Source organism: Panthera leo, chromosome C1, assembly GCF_018350215.1.
Source record: "Panthera leo isolate Ple1 chromosome C1, P.leo_Ple1_pat1.1, whole genome shotgun sequence".
NCBI lineage: Eukaryota > Metazoa > Chordata > Mammalia > Carnivora > Felidae > Panthera > Panthera leo.
Window position 1 is genome coordinate 176,377,149 of NC_056686.1, and position 19,942 is coordinate 176,397,090.

At 41.9% G+C, this 19,942-nt stretch overlaps 1 protein-coding gene across 9 annotated transcripts in view; it reads right to left on the reverse strand.

Annotated features, from left to right (window-relative positions):
• NEMP2 (nuclear envelope integral membrane protein 2) overlaps positions 1-17,607 on the reverse strand; it is a 98,761-nt gene extending 81,154 nt beyond the window's left edge. For 4 of the 9 annotated variants that reach the window (XR_006205612.1, XR_006205611.1, XR_006205610.1 and 1 more), the window contains exons 1-5: positions 17,109-17,466; positions 7,449-7,564; positions 2,300-2,531; positions 2,093-2,165; positions 962-1,055 (exon numbers count right to left, since the gene is read on the reverse strand). Coding sequence is in view for 6 of the 9 variants with exons in the window: in XM_042949476.1 (XP_042805410.1) it covers positions 962-1,055; positions 2,093-2,165; positions 2,300-2,531; positions 7,449-7,564; positions 17,109-17,268 (675 nt within the window). In the remaining 3 variants the exon portion in view is untranslated. The other 5 variants (XM_042949471.1, XM_042949470.1, XM_042949474.1 and 2 more) reach the window with 5 other exon arrangements.
• Between the last annotated feature and the right edge of the window lie 2,335 nt (positions 17,608-19,942).

The window sequence follows — 19,942 nt, forward strand, 5'->3', positions numbered from 1 at the left end:
GTGCTCTCTGGTGTCTTGTTAAAGTTATGGCCCATGAACCAGCAGCATTGGCATTACCCGGGAGCTTGCTGGAATGCAGACTCTTGGGCCCCATGGCAGATTCCCAAATCACAACCTGCATTTCAGCAGGATAATACTCAGGTAACTTGCATGTATACTAAAGGTGGAGGTGGAGAGGCACTGTTTTAAAGAATAAATTTATCTCAAAATAATGCCGGTGTTGCAAGCTTTAATCAGAGTATCTGCAACTTTATCAACATTAACTAATATTTATCCTCAACTAAGTGCAGGGAATTCTTTCATTAAAGGTGTTTCGCAGAACTAATAATAATGAAGAAATCCCCAGTTGTAGCAATACTGTTACTCAAGGCCTTGATGGTTCAGCATCACGACATTCCTCAGCTCTGTCAAGATAAGAGAAATTTCTACTCAGCATAGAATCAGCCCCCACCACTCCTAAGAAAGATCTACTACCTGAAAATAAAAGGGTCTTGGGGCAACTGGGTTGCTCAGTTGGTTAAGCATCCAACTTTGGCTCAGGTCATGATCTCACAGCTTCTGAGTTCGAGCCCTGCATCGGGCTCTGTGCTGACAGCTCAGAGCCTGAAGCCTGCTTCAGAGTCTGTGTCTACCTCTCTCTCTGTCCCTCCCCTCCCCGCACTCACACTCTGTGTCTCTCTCTGTCTCTCAAAAATAAGTAAACATTAAAAAAAATGTTTTTAAATAATGGAGTCTCAAAAAAGTATCACCAAAAGTTATATTTACTTAAGGGTATACATAATAACAAATAAAAATGGAATCTCTAGAAAAAGATACATTTTAAAGCCAGTTTTGTAATACAGTGTAGAAATACTGTTTGAATTTGGAACTGTCATAATCAACGTGATTAACTTTGATCCATTTTTCATGTCTATGAGATCATGGTTTCCCTCTTTTATTCATTTATACACAGTATGCCTACCTTAGGAATAAACCTTTTCACCAGAAGCAGGACAAAGACTAACGTCATTAGAACACCTAGCACAGTCCCAGAAGAGTAAAAGAAGATAGGACTTCTGTCAAAACAAGCAAATAAAAGCCATTTAAATGCCAAGCAGCACTTTCAGTATTAAAAACTGTGTTTAACCTGACGATAGCAACTATAAAGAATACTAAGAAGAAAAACTCAGATGTTAGTTTTAATTAGATCCTATACTCTTAAAAAAATGAAATTTCTATACTTGAAATTTATAGTCAATAGCTTGCCACTAACTCAAAACAAAATGTCTGAGTTATCTATGTTTAGAATCTGATCCAAGAATAATTACTGAGTGCCTACCATGTAGCAGGCACTTGTCTGAGAGCTCTGCATGCATTCACAACAGCCCTGTAATATAGTTATCCATGTCAAAATTTTACAGAGGAGGAAGCTAAGACACCAAGAAGTTAAAGACCTTCCATAAGTCAGTATCTGCCAATTGGAGGATTCAGGCTTATAGCCCAGCTCCTCTGAGTCCAAGCTTTACTCTTCAGGCTATGGAAGTAATATTGGTTTTATAAAGGCCATGGATTACATTAAACATACTTAATTGCATTACAAGAAAGATGAGCAATATTAAGAATAGCAAGCTAAGAAGTAAAATATTATTGGCAAAGGACTCCTTTTTCATGAGAGAAGTTGTAATAAACAAAATATCAGGATGCTATGTTTATCCAAGAGTCAAATATTTGTTAAACTCAACCTTTTGTATCAGAGCCACAAATTTTGGAGGCAGCTTGAATCTAATAGAGAGAGCAAGCATCTGGCATCAGAAAACCTGAATATAAATCTCGGCCCTAGCAAAGTTCACATAATTAAGAGGATCAAATAAAAAACGTACATTAATACGTAACACAAAATGATGCATGTAAAAGCATGCTGTAATATATACGTTACATATCATGTGTACTGTTTCTGGTTTTAAAAGGCCTTTCAAGCACTATCTTCAGAACTACTGTTTGTAAAACCTAAAGCAAGAACTGCAAACTAGTGTGGAAATACTTAGCATAGGGTCAAAATTGTCCTATACTCTTTTTAATTTACAAAATTAACACAATAAAAAGGGATACTTACCTACTCAAGGTCTTTGCATAAAAGAAGAGGAAAATACCTGCTACAAACACAAGGAAGAGTTTGAAATCCACAACTGGAATAAAAAAGACACACACACACAACAAAGACTTTGTGTCAATGTAGTTGGTAAAAGAAAAGTCACTTTATTGAAATGTCACTCCAGAAAAACTAAATCCATAAAATCAAGTATAATGAAAACAGACTTACTGTTTCTATTCACACTAATTGTATAGATAAATATCTTCCTGACAGGCTTCACAGAGAAGCACATGGTCTCTCCATATGGATTGATGATTATGGTAACTTCATTAGACTCCTTTGGTGTCCAAAAATTATGAATCACACATTTGATAAAAGATAGAATGGTTTCTGGATACTGACAATTATGTCTTCCTGTGATATATGCAATATTGAGCAGGCCTGAACTGGTAATTTTCACCTATAAAATAAGAACAAAGAAATCCATAAACACAGAAGTTAAAACTTCTCATAAGCTCCTTCAAATCATAAGCAGAGGAGTAAAGAGAGCCCAACATAACTGGATAAAGAACACTCAGATATACACGATCCCAGGGATCCCAGGGATCCCAGGGATGGACCTACAGATCTGTGTTTCGTTCAAACGCACCGAGCACAGAGACTTTTGAAAGTGGTTATTTCTTCCCCTGAGTTGTAGGTGACTTAACTCCCTCCTGTAGCAAGTTGTTGTGGTCAAGGGACATGTGAAAAAGAATGACAAAAGTAATAGGTGGCCAACTATTTGGTTATAAACACGAGAACAGGAATTATGTCTCTACCATTTTCTACTGTGTTGTGAGAAAAAGCACTTCCTTCTGGATCAGCTGAGCATATGTAATTCAGGCTTCTCTCCCCATGCCTCCTGAAGAAGGACCAGAATCCAACCACAGGTCCTATTCCAGTCTCACAACAAAGTACTGGCTACAGTACCCAGCAAACAGTGACAATCCAGTGTTCATTAAAGAACAACTCTGCTGCTGCCTTTCTCCCTCTCTATTCCTCTTCTCTGTCCAAGAGTAAGGCAAGCCTGAAAAGGATAGTGAGATCACCAACTCTGAAGACAGGGCATCAGGTGATATAACCCATTACCTACACTCATTTCTCCTGGACTTTAGTTCCTGGCTCACTGATGCTCTCTCTCTAATACTATTTCTTGTCATATTTCTCAGGGTTCAATGTGTTTATTATGTATGCCAAACTCCTTCCAATGCTCTGATTCTCAGCATCTTGAGCTCCTACCCTCTTATGCTTGTTCTCTGCCCCACCTCAGCTAACTACTCCCACGGCCACACCCAGGACCTTGTTCATACCAAACTACAGCCCCTCTACAGGTTGTTTCATGCATCCCACTGGCTGACCACCAACTCCTACCTTTCTAGCATGCCCTGTATAGTACCTCGACCCCACTAAGCCTTTGACCCCACCATGGATCAAGCCATTTTTCCCCTGCTCCTCACCCCTTTGATGTCCTTAGCCCCTTCTTAATCCAGCTAAATTCCACGATCGATCATTACAAATCATTCTCTTGCAGGTACCCGACTCATTTGCACTGCTCTAGCTTTGTCACATCCACCTGCAAAATCCAACTCTCCACCCATTCTACTCTTGGCATTTGTACCACCCAATGGTGCTAGATAAACACACAGTAGCTTGACTTCAAGCCCCTGAATGGGAACCTGAAGTGGGACCTGCAGCTATGGGCGATCACACCACATTCCTATCTACTCTCCACTCTCTTCAACAAAGATTTCACAGCTTTTCCTTCCTCAACACCAATACCTCCTCCCCTTCCTCACTCTCCACTGAAAATGAAAGAAGCCAGAAGAGAACATCAACAGGTTCCTATCCCCACCTCCACCCACCCGGCAGCACCTGCAGGCACGTGCTCTGCTTCCTGCCTGTGGGGAGGAACTTTCTGCCACAGAGGAGACTTAAAGAAGATTCTCAAGGCACAGAATCAGATCCACCTCTGTCCACTCAAGGACAGCCTACCAGCACTTCGTCCCTCTCTGTTAGACCATTCCTATCAGGACACAAACATGTTGAAGCTTTTCCATTTAAAAACAAAAAAGCCACTTTCCCCTCCAGCTATCCCCTTGCTTGCCAGTGCACTCAGATTCTTTTAAAAAGTTGCCCATACCTGCAGTCTTCAGTTCTTCTCCTCTCCATTCTCTCTTTAACCCTCTTCCAATGTGTCGTTTCCAACAGGCTGTCCCTGACAAAGTCACCAGGGACCTCCATGTTGCTAAATGCATTCTCCGTCATCATATTTGATCCACCAATGGCATTTTGGCCCTGCTTGTAACACTTCTTCCCACAGCGTCCTGGACATCTTCACCTGTTGCTCCTTCTCTCTCTCTCCTCTGTTGGCCTCTTCCTCCTCCCTGACCTCTTCATATAAGACTGACCCAGGCTCAGCCATTGGTCCTCCATCTAAACCCACTCCTTAGCACTGTCTATAAACATGCATCACTGCTTAGTTTTGAAAAAAGAAACACAGGAAAGACAGAAGCTAGTAATATTGACTACCCACAAGGGTTGGATAGGAAGGATAGAGAAATGAGGGGGAGTGACACTTCTCTGAGGATACTTCTGTGTAGACCTGTGATTTTAAACCATACTAATATTGCACATACTAAAATATAATTATAAGAAAATCAACTAGGATGGGGAAAACCCTTAAAAATAAAAACAAATATATTTCAAATGAAAATGGAAATGAATGAAACCAAATATATTTCAAATGAATAATATAACCATATTGAAGGAGGATGGGTGGGAATGAATTAACCTAAGTAATTTTGGGGCATAGTATTAGACTATGTACTCTTAAACTAGAGATAAAACACACTCTAAACAAACGTTGACAAAGAAATAATAAATAAACAAATTACTACCCTAGCATTAAGCAAATAAATTAATATACTGAGGATAATGAAAACCAGGTTCCCCATTATCAGAGAAGAAAGTTACAAATACGACAAGGAGAGAGATTAGAATGAACCCAGTAGTATGGGAGATATCAAAAAGCATGTTTTTTTGTTTTTGTTTTTAATTTCAGAGAGAGAGAGAGAGAGAATGTGTGTGTGTGTGTGTGTGTGTGTGTGTGTGTGTGTGTGAGTGAGTGGGGGAGAGGGGCACAGGGAGAGGGAGAGAGAATCCCAAGCAGGCTCCATGCTTAGCACAGAACCCGATACAGGGCTTGGGTCCAAAACCCTGGGATCATGACCTGGGCTGAAATCAAGAGTTGGAAGCTCAACAAACTGAGCCACCCAGGTGCCCCAGAATGCATGTTTCTTAACAGATAGAGTGACAGGGGGCCCCTGGTTGGCTCAGTTAGTTGAGCATCCAACTTTGGCTCAGGTCATGATCTCATGGTTCATGAGTTCAAGCCCCACAGTGGGCTTCGTGCTGATAGTGTGGAGCCTGCTTTGGATTCTCTCTCTCTCTTGCAAAAACACATATTAAAAAAAAAACAGTGACAGAAATAGATACATGTGCAGGTGTAGGGGTGTATATGTCTCTGTGTCTCTGTGTGTATGCATATGACAATGGTATCCCAGCACTAATAAACACACCTAACTCTGAATGCTCCTTGAAAAAATGTAGGATTCCAGAGATGGGTTTAGGAAATTACAAGATAAGCCTGGAGCATCCTGTTTGCCAGAGATGCTCAAATGATAGGCACAAATTAAAAGGACACATGAAATACTTAAAAAAAAATTTTTTTTTAATGTTTTTATTTAATTTTTAGAGAGAGAGCGTGAGTGGAGGAGGGGCAGAGAGAGAGGGAGACACAGAATCCGAAGCAGGATCCAGGCTCTGAGCTGTCAGCACAGAGTCTGACACGGGGCTCAAACTGACAAACTGTGAGATCATGACCTGAGCCGAAGTCAGACGCTTAACCGACTGAGCCACCCAGGTGCTCCCACATGAGATACTTTGAAGGAACTCCTACTGGCCAAATCTAGGATAATTTGAATATCAAAATAAATTATGAGGTAATAGATTCTAATCCACTGAATGAATTGGCAATCTGTAATATTACATGAATATAAATAAACTGGAGAAGGAAAAAGTCTTCCTTCTTGAAGAATACTGATGAATGAGGAAAGAGTAATGGAATTAGAAAATCACCATTTGATAAAACAGCATGATGATAACTGGTTCATGCAAGCATCATCAATGGACAATAAAACTACAGGGTGAAAGGTAAGGAAAAGAGTATCTACATAGTTTCAAAGTATCTCCTCAAAATACTCATTTATTACAAAGGGGAAAATGGTCACTTTCCAGTGGTAAAATTGTAAATTGACGACACCACCTTAAGCAGGTGATCAAAATGGTGTATATTATCAGTAATAGTACAAATCAACATCATATGCCTTCTGATATGCTGTCCCATCTTTTTCCCTCAGCCTAGAACACTCTTTCTTGGTATATTATCTTGGTAACTCACTAACTTCATTAAAATCTTTCTCAGGGCACCTGGGTAGCTCAGTCAGTTAAGTGTCTGACTTTGGATCAGATCATGATCTCCTGGTTCATGAGTTTGAGCCCCACGTCGGGCTCTGTGCTGACAGCTGAGAGCCTAGAGCCTGTTTTGGATCCTGTCTCTCTCTCTCTCTCTGCCCCTCCTTCTCCACTTGTGCTGTCTCTCTCTCTCTGTGTCTCTCTCTCAAAAAGGAATAAACATTTAAAAAAATTACAGTCTTTCTTAAATATCACCTTCTCTACAAGAACTACCCTGATCACTCTTTTTATACTGCCCCCTCACCTCCCTCATTCCGCTTACCTTACTCTACATTTTCTTTTTTCATAGCACTTACTAGTTGTATAATTTTCTTCTCTATTACATTTATGGCCCATCTCCTATCCCTAGGAGTATAAACATCACAGGAGCAGGGATCTATTTTGTTCACTGATGTATCCTAAGAGCCTATAATAGTTCCTGGCACTTAACTAGTGCTTAATAAGTATTATTAATGAAGGAAAAGTACTGGGCTATTGAGATTAACTATTATCTTGGCCATACCTAGAATCAGAGAGGGGCTTGGGATAGCAATGATTTTGGAAAGTATGTATCTGAATAGCAAGCACACTGTGCTCACTTAGAAACCATATTTATTTGGAGTAGTTTGGGGAAGGGCTGATGAAGCGTATGAAGAGTTAATGTACCCTTCCACATATCCCTTTCCCTTGGGCCACAGGATGTGATTCCCAAGCTAGCTTTCATACTGATACACAGCTCTATGTCATATAAAAGCGATTTTGTATTCTTGAAGAAGTACATTTTAATTCCCAGCTCCTCAGACATAATTTAAACATAGGCTCTTACCTGCAGAGTTGACCACATGTATTTCCACTCCATTCGGGAATTTCGATTGTAGCAGTAACAGTCTGACTCAGAAGTTTTAATTAAATCCATTTCCTTCAGAGCTTTACACCTTGGAACTGAGAGATCGAAAAGCGATTACATTTCCTAAATATTTAATTTCCCGCAATCTTATCTTTTTTTCCCCTTTTATTCACAATAATAATGCATTTTACATTCTCTAAATGAATTCTCCTACATAGTAAGTATAGTCCCTCCATCTTTCCAACCTACAGGAGACAGGCAAAAAATTAGTCTAGTGTCAGTACTCTTGTGATATATGGAAGGCACTATAAGAACACAGAAGGTGGGCAGGAGGATGGGTTAAATGGGTGATCGGTATTAAGGAGGGCACTTGTGATGAGCACTAGGTGTTGTATGTGAGTGATGAATCATTACATTCTACACCTGAAACTAATATTACACTGTTATGTTAACGAACTGGAGTTCAAATAAAAAGTGAAAGTAAAAAAAAAAAAAAAGAACTCAGAATGGGTACTTCAGTCTTGAAGTAGAGGGCAAGAATTGGTGGCAGCTTCAACACCTGCAGCTAGAGAGGTAAGCAGTAGTTACTACTTACTCTAAGGAGTATGGACTTCATGCTGAAAGCAGAGCATTGAAGGATTTTAGGTAAGCATCAAAGTCTCAGCAGGAAACTGATGACACTCAAAAGGGTTTAACTGAAGAATTCAGTGAGGATGTGGGCAGAGTTAAGGCATTAACAATAAGGCGCTGTGAACTTCCCAGACATCAACAACAGCAGGAAGCCTTTAACATCCTTGCCTGAAATGGCAAAGGGAGGGCCCAACGTTACCAGAGCTGCTGAAGCCCAGAGGACAGTAGCGTCATGGGATGCAATCCCTGCCAAAATGTGGAACGGTGGGATGAAGGTATGACTACTTCAACCTCTCTCTCCTGCCCTCCCATCAGTGCCTCTCACTGGCCAAATGCAATGGGAAGTGGGAGGGCAAAGAAGCCCAGGTGATGCAGTCCACAGATGTCCACTTCCAGACACCGAGCAGGGAAGAGAGGGGCACAGAACAGATCTGTGAGAACAGAGAATAACCAATTTAATAGGGAAATAACAGGTACACAGTTGTGTTTTAGAAAAAGAATTCTAAAGCAGTGTGCAATTTTAGAGGTGAGGAAGACTAAAAGTAGAAGGACCACTAAGGAGGCTACTCAAGGAGTCCAAGCAAGAAATGAACTAGGTAGGAGGGAGAAAGCACAGATAAAAAGACCATTTAGGACTGAAATCAACAGACTTTGGAGATTCATTAGATGAGGGAGAGCAAGAAGACGACCTGAAAGTTCTGGTGAGTGGAAAGATGGTGAGGTCCCTCACCCAGAAAAGGAACACTGGAGAAGATGCAAGCCTGTGCAGGGAAAGGGGGATGAGTTCAATTTGGGACATAACTGAGTTTTGGTTGGTGGGACTAAGTGAAGACGGATAGATCTACAACACAGGAGAAATGTGGGGACAGAAGTAGATACATATGTGTCTGCATATATAAATATATGTGCATCTGTATATTATATACAACATATAAATAACATTTAATACAACACAACATAATCTAATGTACAGAGGAAGAGAGACAGGTGTTTTATGAGAGGGTAAATGCCATATGAAAACTGTAAAGTAATGGGATTCATTTTATTCTGTGGCTGCCTCCGTATCTGAATTTAAAGTGAAGTGAGATGAAAGTCATAAATTCTTCTGGATCCAGGACAGGGTGTCTGTCACCACTACACGTGTCAACAGGAAACAGGCACAGAGAATGTTATGGGCACACAGAGAAATGGGCCTCATGCCCATCCCCCAACTCCTCTAAGGAGAGTGTGGTCAGCTGCTCCATAAAAACATCAAGTGAAGTTAGAATAATCTGCTGCACCACAGTTGGGGAAGGACCGAGTAACTAAAAACTAGTCAACAATTACATCCATTCAGGGAATGATATCGAATAAGCCCACATAGGTTTGTGTCCTAGCTAGAAGCATCCTAAGCATTAAGCTTAAAGGAAGTGAAGACAGACTTGGGGAGAAGATGCAGAGAATACCCACCAATGCAACTGCATGGAAGTCACAAAGCTACACAAAGCAGGAAAGTCACATGAGAACCCAGTATCTTCCAGTGTGACACTGCCAAATCATTTAATCTATACTCTTTAAAAAAAAATTTTTTTTTAACCTTTATTTATTTTTGAGACAGAGAGAAACAGAGCATGAATGGAGGAGGGGCAGAGAGAGAGGGAGACACAGAATCGGAAGCAGGCTCCAGGCTCTGAGCCATCAGCCCAGAGCCCGACGCGGGGCTTGAACTCACAGACCGCGAGATTGTGACCTGAGCTGAAGTCGGACACTCAACCGACTGAGCCACCCAGGCGCCCCAAATCTATACTCTTAACATTGTGAGGAAATGCACAGTTTTTTAAATATACCAACAAATTTGCAGAGTTTGAGAGTCTGAGATGGAAATACAAGAATCCAGGTGAAGAGGCAGGTCTCAAAACGGCACGTAAAGGAAGCTCTAGAAGCTCTCTGCTAAATACAAACTACTAAAAATTAAAACTACATGCCCTGGGGGTGAGGGGGCCACTGGCTGGCTCAGTCCGTTGAGCAGTTGACTTCAGCTCAGGTCACGATTTCACTGTCTCTGAGTTCAAGCCCCATGTCAGGCTCGGTGCTGACAGCTCAGAGCCTGGAGCCTGCTTCAGATTCTGTCTCCCTCTCTCTGCCCTCCCCTGCTCACGCTCTGTCTCTCCCTCTCTCTCAAAAATAAACATTTTTTAAACATTTTTAAAACATGCATCCCTTGGCACAGCCTGTTTATATACAAGACCAAAAGGGGAATGCAGAACCAGTGCTACCAACACACAAAGCAACCAACTGTTGAGGCGAATTCTTGGATATATCTGAGATGCAAATGACTCCTGGCCAAGGGCTACACAGGGGAGAAAGCACTCCTGGACATCGAAGAGCTGGCAGCTAGCTGTAGAAGAGACAATGTCAAAGTCAGTGTAGAACCTGGGAGCACCTAAGCAACTGAAACACATAAAAGCCCTCAGCTAGTGAGAACAAGCATTAGAAGGAGGGCTGTCGAGGGGCGCCTGGGTGGCGCAGTCGGTTAAGCGTCCGACTTCAGCCAGGTCACGATCTCGCGGTCCGTGAGTTCGAGCCCCGCGTCAGGCTCTGGGCTGATGGCTCGGAGCCTGGAGCCTGTTTCCGATTCTGTGTCTCCCTCTCTCTCTGCCCCTCCCCCGTTCATGCTCTGTCTCTCTCTGTCCCAAAAATAAATTAAAAACGTTGAAAAAAAAATTAAAAAAAAAAAAAGAAGGAGGGCTGTCGACTGGCCTTCTGGTATCCTATGTTCTGCCTCTACGCAGCCCTCCTGTTGGGTCTCTGAGCAGGAACAGGTCTCTACCGGGTGGCTAGAGTTGACAACTTTATACTAACATCTATATTCCTCAGTAAAAGAGGGGAATCCCTACGTATTGTTGAAATGGGAGTGCATTCCAACCAGGCAGGTAAAGGGGGTGAGGCTTAAGGTTCACAGACCCCAGCAGCCCCAGACCATTGTAAGAATGTTAACTTCCAGCCAGTTGTTTCTTCAGGGCTACTCCTAATACGACACTTGTGCTCAATGCCAGGAGCTTCTCCCTGCATCGCCTCTCCTAGTGGGCTCCACTACTTCAAGGAATCAATTCCTGTAAGAACAGTGAACTACTCTTGTTAGTAGTTTGAGGGAATATCCTCTTTCTGGGACCTGAGCTTTACAAACAAATACTGCCTTCAAATGAGTTTGCTCCCCCTTGGTCCTAAGACTGTCTCCTTAAATCATTTGGTATCTGTAACTTTTAAGAGCAAGATGGTGCAATTTAAATATAGTGCAATGATCTGAATTTAGAAGTAAATGCTTCTCTGCTGTCCAAACCAGTCTTCTTGCACTTGAATTACTGTAATAGCCATTTAGCTGGTTTCCCTGCTTCCAGAATTGCTCCTATGACATTTCCCTAGACCAATTCTCCCATCAGCATATAGATCTTTCAAAAACATCCATCAGAGCAGATTATTTACCTGCTCAAAACCAATGACTTCTAATTGCATTCATAATAAAATCCACCCTCCCTTCCAAGGACCTAGTACTCTGACCTTCTCTCCTCTATCCCTCCCCCTCTCAGCTACTCAGGCCACACCAATCCTCCCATCCTCAAGATGCTGAACCATTTCTGCCTCAAGTTTTCCTACTTGCCAATTCCTTGACCTGAAATCTGCCTTTCCCAGATTTTGGCAGAGCTTGCTCCTTCTGATAATATATGTTTGCCCAAATGTCACCTTCTCAGGAAGACCTTCTCTGACCCCACTGTCTAAAATGGCACACTCCAGCCCCTTTTATCTACTTTCTTCTCACTCTGCTTTATTTTTTCTTCATGTTATTATTCGTTTATACTCTGTCTCTCCATGAAGTTAGGGACAGCAAGTTCATTACCGTATCTCCAGCCTTTAAATATCTGTCTTCTGTGTGTGTGTTGTAATTCCAGAGGGTTAGTGAGTTATTTGGGCATGCATAGCCCAGACAGTGAAAGCCTGACCAATCTTTGTAAAAGTCTGGCCAGCACCAGTCAGCACAATAAAAGGAGGTACACTTTGTCCCTCCCTTTGAAGCAACATGATGTAAACAAAATCCTATCAGTCTGTGTCATTGCCATCACGCCTACAGAACGCACAGGACCTACAGAACCTACCCTACTCCATCATCAATATACCTTAACTAGAGGGTTGAGAGCTGTAATCCTTAAGATCCCTTGGACTAGGGACTCTCTTCTTTGTCCTCACTGGTTAGAGAAGGGCAGAGAGATGTAAGAGGCAATAAGTTTTTGTTTTACTCATATATGGTACATCAGTGTATTCTACATAGGAGGCCTCCCAGTTAGAAGAGAATAACTTGCTCTTTCTCCTTGGTCCTCAACAGGATTAAGTAAAGTACAGAAGGAGGTAGGTTGCTCTGGCTATTGATTTCAATAGAAACACTACTAAAAGCATGTTGCAAAGTGTTCCCCCTGGAATTCTCCAGAGTGGCCTCTGGCTTTTGAGGTCAAGTTGATGTCGAATTTACACAATACATGAGATATGATAGATAAGGTGTTTGTATTTCATGGTGTCCACTGGCTGCCCTCATTGTTATTAACTCTCTTCTGAGATGAATTTCATTGAATCCACACAAGAACTCCGAAATATCTAAGGAAGAACATGCCTAACTTCAAGTGAGTTCATGTAAACCATAAGCCATGGGCTAGCTAGGCTAAGCGTAAGATACTGTAGCAATCAAGATTGTTATCTATTGCCCAAATGTGCACACTCTTTCTAAAATAAAAAATAAGCGAGTAAATAAATAAATAAATAGAGATTGTTAAGTAGGCTGGACTACTGCCTTCCTAGAGATAACAAGATCTTCTAACCTTAGATTGTTTATAAAGGTTATCTTTCCTAGGTCTCTCCTCCCTTAAATAATCTTCTAGAAACATTTCATTATTCAGTTTCTTCCTCCTCCATCTCCACCTAAGGGTGGAAATAGAAAACATAGCCAGCTAATCTGAACTCTGTTGGCTGTTCAAGCCCTGACACTTCAAGACCTGAACTCTGTGAAGCTGCCAGATGTCTATAGGTATCATTTATTTATGTGGCCTCAGTCATGCTGGTTCATTCTGCTAGGATGGAACTTCCCGGAGGCAGATGTAGGGAAACCCAAAAATATCACAATGATACCAACAAAATCCCTTCACAATATAATCAAGAAAACAAAAGGGAATTTCTGGGGCTTCATAAAAACTTAATAATAATCATTCATCTGATCAGAAGAGAACAATACCTGCCTAGGGACAGCTACTGCTTCCACCTGAGGCTGAAATATGCTTCCACCCTAGAAGGTGCCCCATAACCTGGGTATTCACATCCTCACACCTGATTCCAGAGGCAGAGAAAGTTCTGGAAGTGTGGGCTATCCCAGCTCTGCCTCATCTCCTAAGCACTTAGGGAGTATCTACAGGGCCAGCCCAGCATGCCATCATCACAATGCCTACCCCAGCAAGTCTGCAACTCTAAGTCGCAAAATGACCATTGCCTTCTGTAACTCTATGCAGTCCTCAGCAGGTTCTCTTGATTCTGCAATAAACCTGACTTCCGTAGAATATATTTCTGGACAATTGTGCCCAAACGGCTAAGACGAAGCGCAATTATTTACATTACAAAGGATCTGAGTCAGGGTTACCTTACCCAATGAGATTCCTTAGTTCATTTTATTTTTTATTTAAAAAAATTTTTTTGATGTTTATGAGAGAGAAAGGGAGAGAGACAGAGCACGAGCTGGGGAGGGCAGAGAGAGAGGGAGACACAGAATCCGAAGCAGCTCCAGGCTCTGAGCTGTCAGCACAGAGCCCGACGCAGGGCTCAAACTCACAGACCACAAGATCATGACCTGAGCCGAAGTTGGAGGCTCAACAGACTGAGCCACCCAGGTGCCCCCTTAGTTCATTTTAAATACCACTCAATTTAGGGGCGCCTGGGTCATTCAGTCTGTTAAGTGTCGGACTCTTGGTTTTGGCTCAAGTCATGATCTCACAGTTCCTGAGATAGAGGTTCTATGTCATGACAGCTCCCTCTCTCTCTCTGCCCCTCTCCTGCCAGTGTGGGTGCTCATACATGTGTGCTCGCTTGCTCTCTCAAAATAAATAAATATTAAAAAAGTGTTTTAAAAAGTGTCAATTTATAAATATTCAATGAATCTAATTTTAACATTACATAGCTTATATAAAAAAGGGACAGATGGGTATCACCTGCTTTAACTAATAAATTACATTTAAAATTACTCCTTTGTACTACTTTTGTCATTTTTTAGTTTTCCTAATGTAAAAGGATATATTTAAGTTAAAGAATTTAGTCATATGTAAGGTAAAAATATTCAGTCAAAACTTCAGAAAAGGGCAGGTAGTACTTAAACCTACTTATAGCATGTGCTAAAAATAAAAAGCACAAACACTCCTCAAATCCTAGCAGATCTTAAACAACCTCCAACATAAAAATATTTCAGCAACGTTCTTCCTAAAAATTTAACCTTACATGGCCCTCATATGGGAAATAAATATCTTCAGATGAAACTATAATATAAAATCACTTATTAAATTAGACTGCCATTTTCTCCATCTGGCCTATCACTGCTTTTCTTTTGGGACAAAGAAGGGGAGGTAGAAGAATAGGAAAAACAAAAAGGAAAACCAACAAAACTTAGCTCCTGAAAGGTCAAAGGAAGAAGGACTTTTCTGGGTATTATTTTATAAATTCCTAGTTTCAAAGGAGTTAGCATGGAGCACCAAAGTTACAAAGGTAACTTTCCTATTCTAGTAACCCTAGTTTTTTTTAACCGGACTTGAATATCAATCTGGATTTTTATTTCTCCAAGAATGTGCATAGAGAATGAATCTGAAATTAGCACATGCTGATGTACATTCAGGCTAATTTTAACTTTGAGAACTGATTTTTCTTCTCCATAGAGAAGAACCTTGAAAGCTGTAGTTTCAAATGGCCTATTGCTATATAGTTCAAGCCTGGGAATTCAACCCAGCGGCCTGAACTTTATCATAGGACATGTGGTCTCTAGGGCCCTCTCCCACTGGCTGCAAACTATGAATAACTCTTCCTTTCAGCCAGACAACTATCTGCTTCTCCTGTGTCATTTGCCTCTGACTTTCATCCAAATAGGGTGACAGAAAGCTGGCCTCGCTCTAAACGTTCTCTATTGTACGGAAGGGTGTGTACATTCAAGACAGAATTTTACAACAGTAAGTATCATCTAATCCAAGCTTCTCATGTTATAGATGGGCCCTATTTCATGAAAGGAAGTACCAGCTGTTTGACCGCAGGGATACTCATAAAACCACTTTTGGAGCAACAATGTTCCTTAGACCTAGTCTAGTCCAGAGGTTCCAATGTGGTGTCTTTAGAACCTTCACAGGATCCAGGATGCTCCATAGCCTCTGCTGTATAGTATATCTGGAATGGCAAGTGTTACTATAAGGCTATGTAAATTGCCATTTTTCTTAGCTGTGGGCTAGAATTCTATCAACTCAGTGGGCATCCTGCATGTCTTGGGCAGAACAGTAGCTCTGATAAGCATTTCCGTGGGTCTTTGGCTAACAAAATAGAAGGAAGAATAGTTAATACTAAATGTAATAGAAATATGAGAAATATTGGGTGGACTGAAGCAAATAAAAAAGTGAGGAAAATATTGGAAGCCATTCAGCAACAGAAGAACTTTATTTTACTCATGAGAAAACCATTGTCCATAAAGATTATGTGCCGGGACCAAAGTAAATTCTGCAAGTGAGTGGGGAAATGTAATGAATAACTAGAACTCAAGGTTCTGGGTGTTGGTCCAAAGCTACTTACAATTTTCTGGCTGCTGCTATGCTCAGAAACCCTCCCTCTTAGAAACATCTGTCATTTATTTTTTCATCAGTATATAGACTGGTTACATTTCTTACTCCTAAAGCCTGACTTTCCTCATCTGTAAAATGGGTATGTAAATGGTACTTAAGCCCATAGGGTTACTGTGGGTATTAAAAAAGATTATGCATTTAAAGCACTTTTAACACATAGGAAGCACTCAAGGAATGTCCATTCAATGAAAACTGGTACCGAACAGTTCCCCAAGTGTTTAACGCACTGCAAGATTCCCATGAGTTGGCAGCTCTGGCAGAATCGGAAAACTGTCTTCATCCTTAGACAAAGAACCTTGATCTCGTTGGAGGGGCTAAAGGATCACACTTGGGTGCCTCCCTTGCAAACAGCGGTTACCAATGAGAGGAGGAGAAGCTGGTGGACAGAAATTCCACGAAATCTTTTAAAGGATTTTACGCGAGGAGTGGGGATGAGCTAGAAATATTAAGCTCATAGCATATTACTAGAAGTTCTGGAGTCGGCACTCGCGACCTCCCTTCCGTGCCAGGATCTTGAGAGCACTCCACAGATAGCCCTTAACAACATGAGGAGCTACCATCTCTTGTTTCCTATGTAACATCGGGCACACTTTAAACATCACAACAATCCCGTCAGATAGGATCTGCTTTACATGTGACCAGTAGCGTGCCTTGCTCAAGGTCGCAGAGCTAGTCAGAGGCAGGGGAATTTCGGTCTAATTCTAAAGCTAAAGCTCTTCTATTGAGTCCAAAGTAATAGCTATATAGAGAAATACTGAGGTTTTCAACACAAATCGATGTACTATACAAAAGTCTTGTGTTGAAAGTCGGGAGACTAGCTAGGGTCAGCTGTGCCAGTGACAAGCTGTGTGACCTCAGACAAATCAAAACATCTCGGAGCTTTGGTTGCTGCTTCGTAAACGAGGAAACTGGGCTAGACTGAGCTTGGCGGTTGCTTCTACTCCTAAAATCATAAAAGTGTCCAAGTGACAGCAAGAAGACCAGGGAAACCCAAGCAGGCGATAAGTTGGGCCTGCCGCCGGCCACGCCCGGCGAGCCTTAGGGGACGAGAAAGCGCCCACCGGGCTGCCTGAGCCTTACCGCCGCCGCCGAGGGCAGGGAGAGCGCCCTCGAGCCGCCAAGGCCTACGAACCGAGGAGTCCGGGAGCGCGCGTGCGCGCCGGCCGCGAGTGCCCGCGGTTACCTGCCAACGCCGCCGCCGCCTCCTCCTCTCCGCGCACCGCGCCAGCGGGCGGCGCGGACAAGGGCTGCAGCCAGATTAGCAGCCACCACCGCCCCAGGGGAGGCCGCATCCCGCCCCGGGGCCAGCTCCGCGCCCCCGTTCGGCCGATAGTAGCAGCAATGGCGCAAGGCCTACGAGGAGGCTGAGCGGGGCGGCGAGACCCGTACGCGGGAAAGACGGAGGCCCCGCCTTTCCGGGGCAGAGGAGTTAGCTCTAGGCTGCGGGCGACGGCTGGTAGAGGCTTGGGGGCTCCCTGTAACCCTCTTCTGGCCCCTACCGGCCTCGGGGCTTCCGGGCCTCGTCTTCCCCTGAGGCAGTTGGGCCGTGGCCCAGTCCCGTCGGTCCCTGCGCCAGGGTGGAAACGGCGGCGGGGGGAGGGGTGGGAGCTCCTCTGTGAATTTTGCCTAAAACTTCCCTGACCGGTGACCTGCGGCGTTTTAGGTCTCAGTTCTCAGAGGTCTCCTGAGCGATGCCTCTTGAAGGGCACTTCAGGAACAACTCCCCCGCCCCCCCCCCACACCTTTTTTTTTTCACAAATCAAAGTTTCTTTATTTTTCCTTTTTTTTCTCCCATTTTCCTTTGTGTATGTAACAATAACAAACTGGCAATATGGTTGCTTAAGTAACACTTATATGTCCAAGCTTATCAACACACCACACTTCAGTATAAAGAGGCTGTAAAATGGTCCCTCACCAATACAGCATGTCTTAAATTAGCTTGCATTTAAAAAAAGAAAAAGACAGAAAACTGATTGATGGATGCCACAGGGAGGGGGTGGGGAAAGGAGGGCAAAATGTGCAAAACAGTTCAAAAAAATACAAACTTACAATTATAAATAAGTTCTGGTGACGAAATGTACAGTATGATGACTAAAGTTAATACTGTAATGTCTATTTGAAATTCGCTAAGAGTAGATCTTAAAAGTTCTCACCATACACAAAAGTCTTTGTAATTATGTGAGGTGATGTTTCTTACTATGATGATCATTTTGCAATATATACATATATGAATCATGTTGTACACCTAAAACTAACACAATATTATATGTCAATTATCTCAATAAAACTGGGAAAAATATCTTGAGTGGCTTTAATATTGATAATTAGTAGAGAACTTGCAGTTAAGTAATACATATACTGTAGCTTTTTTTTCTTTTTAAAGAACGGAACTTTCTCAGGCCCTAGAAACCCATGAAGGTGATTCAATATTTCATACCAAACACTTATTAGAACAAAAGTTCATTTCCTCTTTTCTAATTCTGGTCTTCTGGTTATGTACCTCAGGGAAGCCAATTGTGACAGAAATCATCCTCTAAAAATAACTTAGCTTCATTTTCCCTAAAGGTATGAGTAGGACTGACTAGGCTTACCCTGGCTTCAAAGTAAGGTTTAACCAACTGTCCTCAAACCCCTGGCACCGTGTGTGCACCCACAGATGGTTTGGGAAGTTCAGAAATCTCCTTATAAGGAATTCTTCAAGGGGATGAGTTTTACAAATAAACTGTTATTAATGAAACTGCCACCTTGTCTGACCCTGCAGACTGTCCACAGAGAAACGGCAGAGCTCCTGGTCCAAGTGTGAGGTGTGCATTCGCCTCTTGCACAATGACTTTTTTTTCTAACCACATTCATTTTGATTTAATTTTGGATGGCACTATAAAAAGTGGCTAAAAGAAACAGGTAGATACATGTGTTTTCCTGCAGCAGCATCTGGTAGAGAAAGGAGCAGGCAGCAGTATAATAAATTAATATTTAAATTAGGAATAAGTTCTGGTGATGAAATGTACAGTGTGATGACTAAAGTTAACAATACTGTAATGTATATCTGAAAGTTGCTATGAGTAGATCTTACAAGTTCGCATCATACACAAAAGTTTTTGCTTTCTATCTTTCCATCCATCAGAAAATAGAGAAAAAGTTTGTCCATCAGTAGGTCAGTGAAGTGAGAAAGTTGTAGTTGAAATCACCATTAAACTTGCCAAGAGGATGTAAAACAATTGTAACTGGATAATAACACCAGCTCATAAATTTCTACACCAAAAGAGATGATTAAAAAAGGGAAAAAAAATCATTGCCTCCTAAGGCAGTTGCCCAATAGTGGCACAGATTTTAGCTGTGGACTTCTGGTAAACAGCCCATGTCCACCTCTAAGATGGGATGAAGCACTACGGCTTGGGGGTCTGGATCTCACAGATAATGAAGAAGTTGGCACTTTCTCCAGAATGCTATTATTGGTGTGGGTAATAAGTAAATGTTTAGCAATGAAAATGCAGATTCCCAAGACATACCCTCTAGAGACTGATTCAGTTCATCTGGGGAGAGCCCAAAATATACCTTCTTAATCTGCACCCCAAATGATTCAAAATCTTTAGAATTAAAATTTGAGTTTTATAAGTTTCATGCTTGACAGGAAGTGGCTTTTTCAGCAAGTTTGTAATCACAGCTAAAATATTGTGTGTGTGTACTTTATGTAATTCATATTGCTTTAACATGACATATTTTGGGGGAAAATGTGTAACAAAGAGCTTCCTTAGTATTATTTTAGTGACCTGAATTTTTATTTTCATTTTATTTTATTTTTAAATTTTATTAACTCATTTTGAGAGAGAGAGAGAGAGAGAGCAAGGGAGGGGCAGAAAGAGAAGGAGAGAGAATCCCAAGCAGGCCCTGAGATGTCAGTGTGGAACCCAATGCAGGGCTCAAACTCTCGAACTGCAAAATCATGGCCTGAGCCCAAACCAAGTT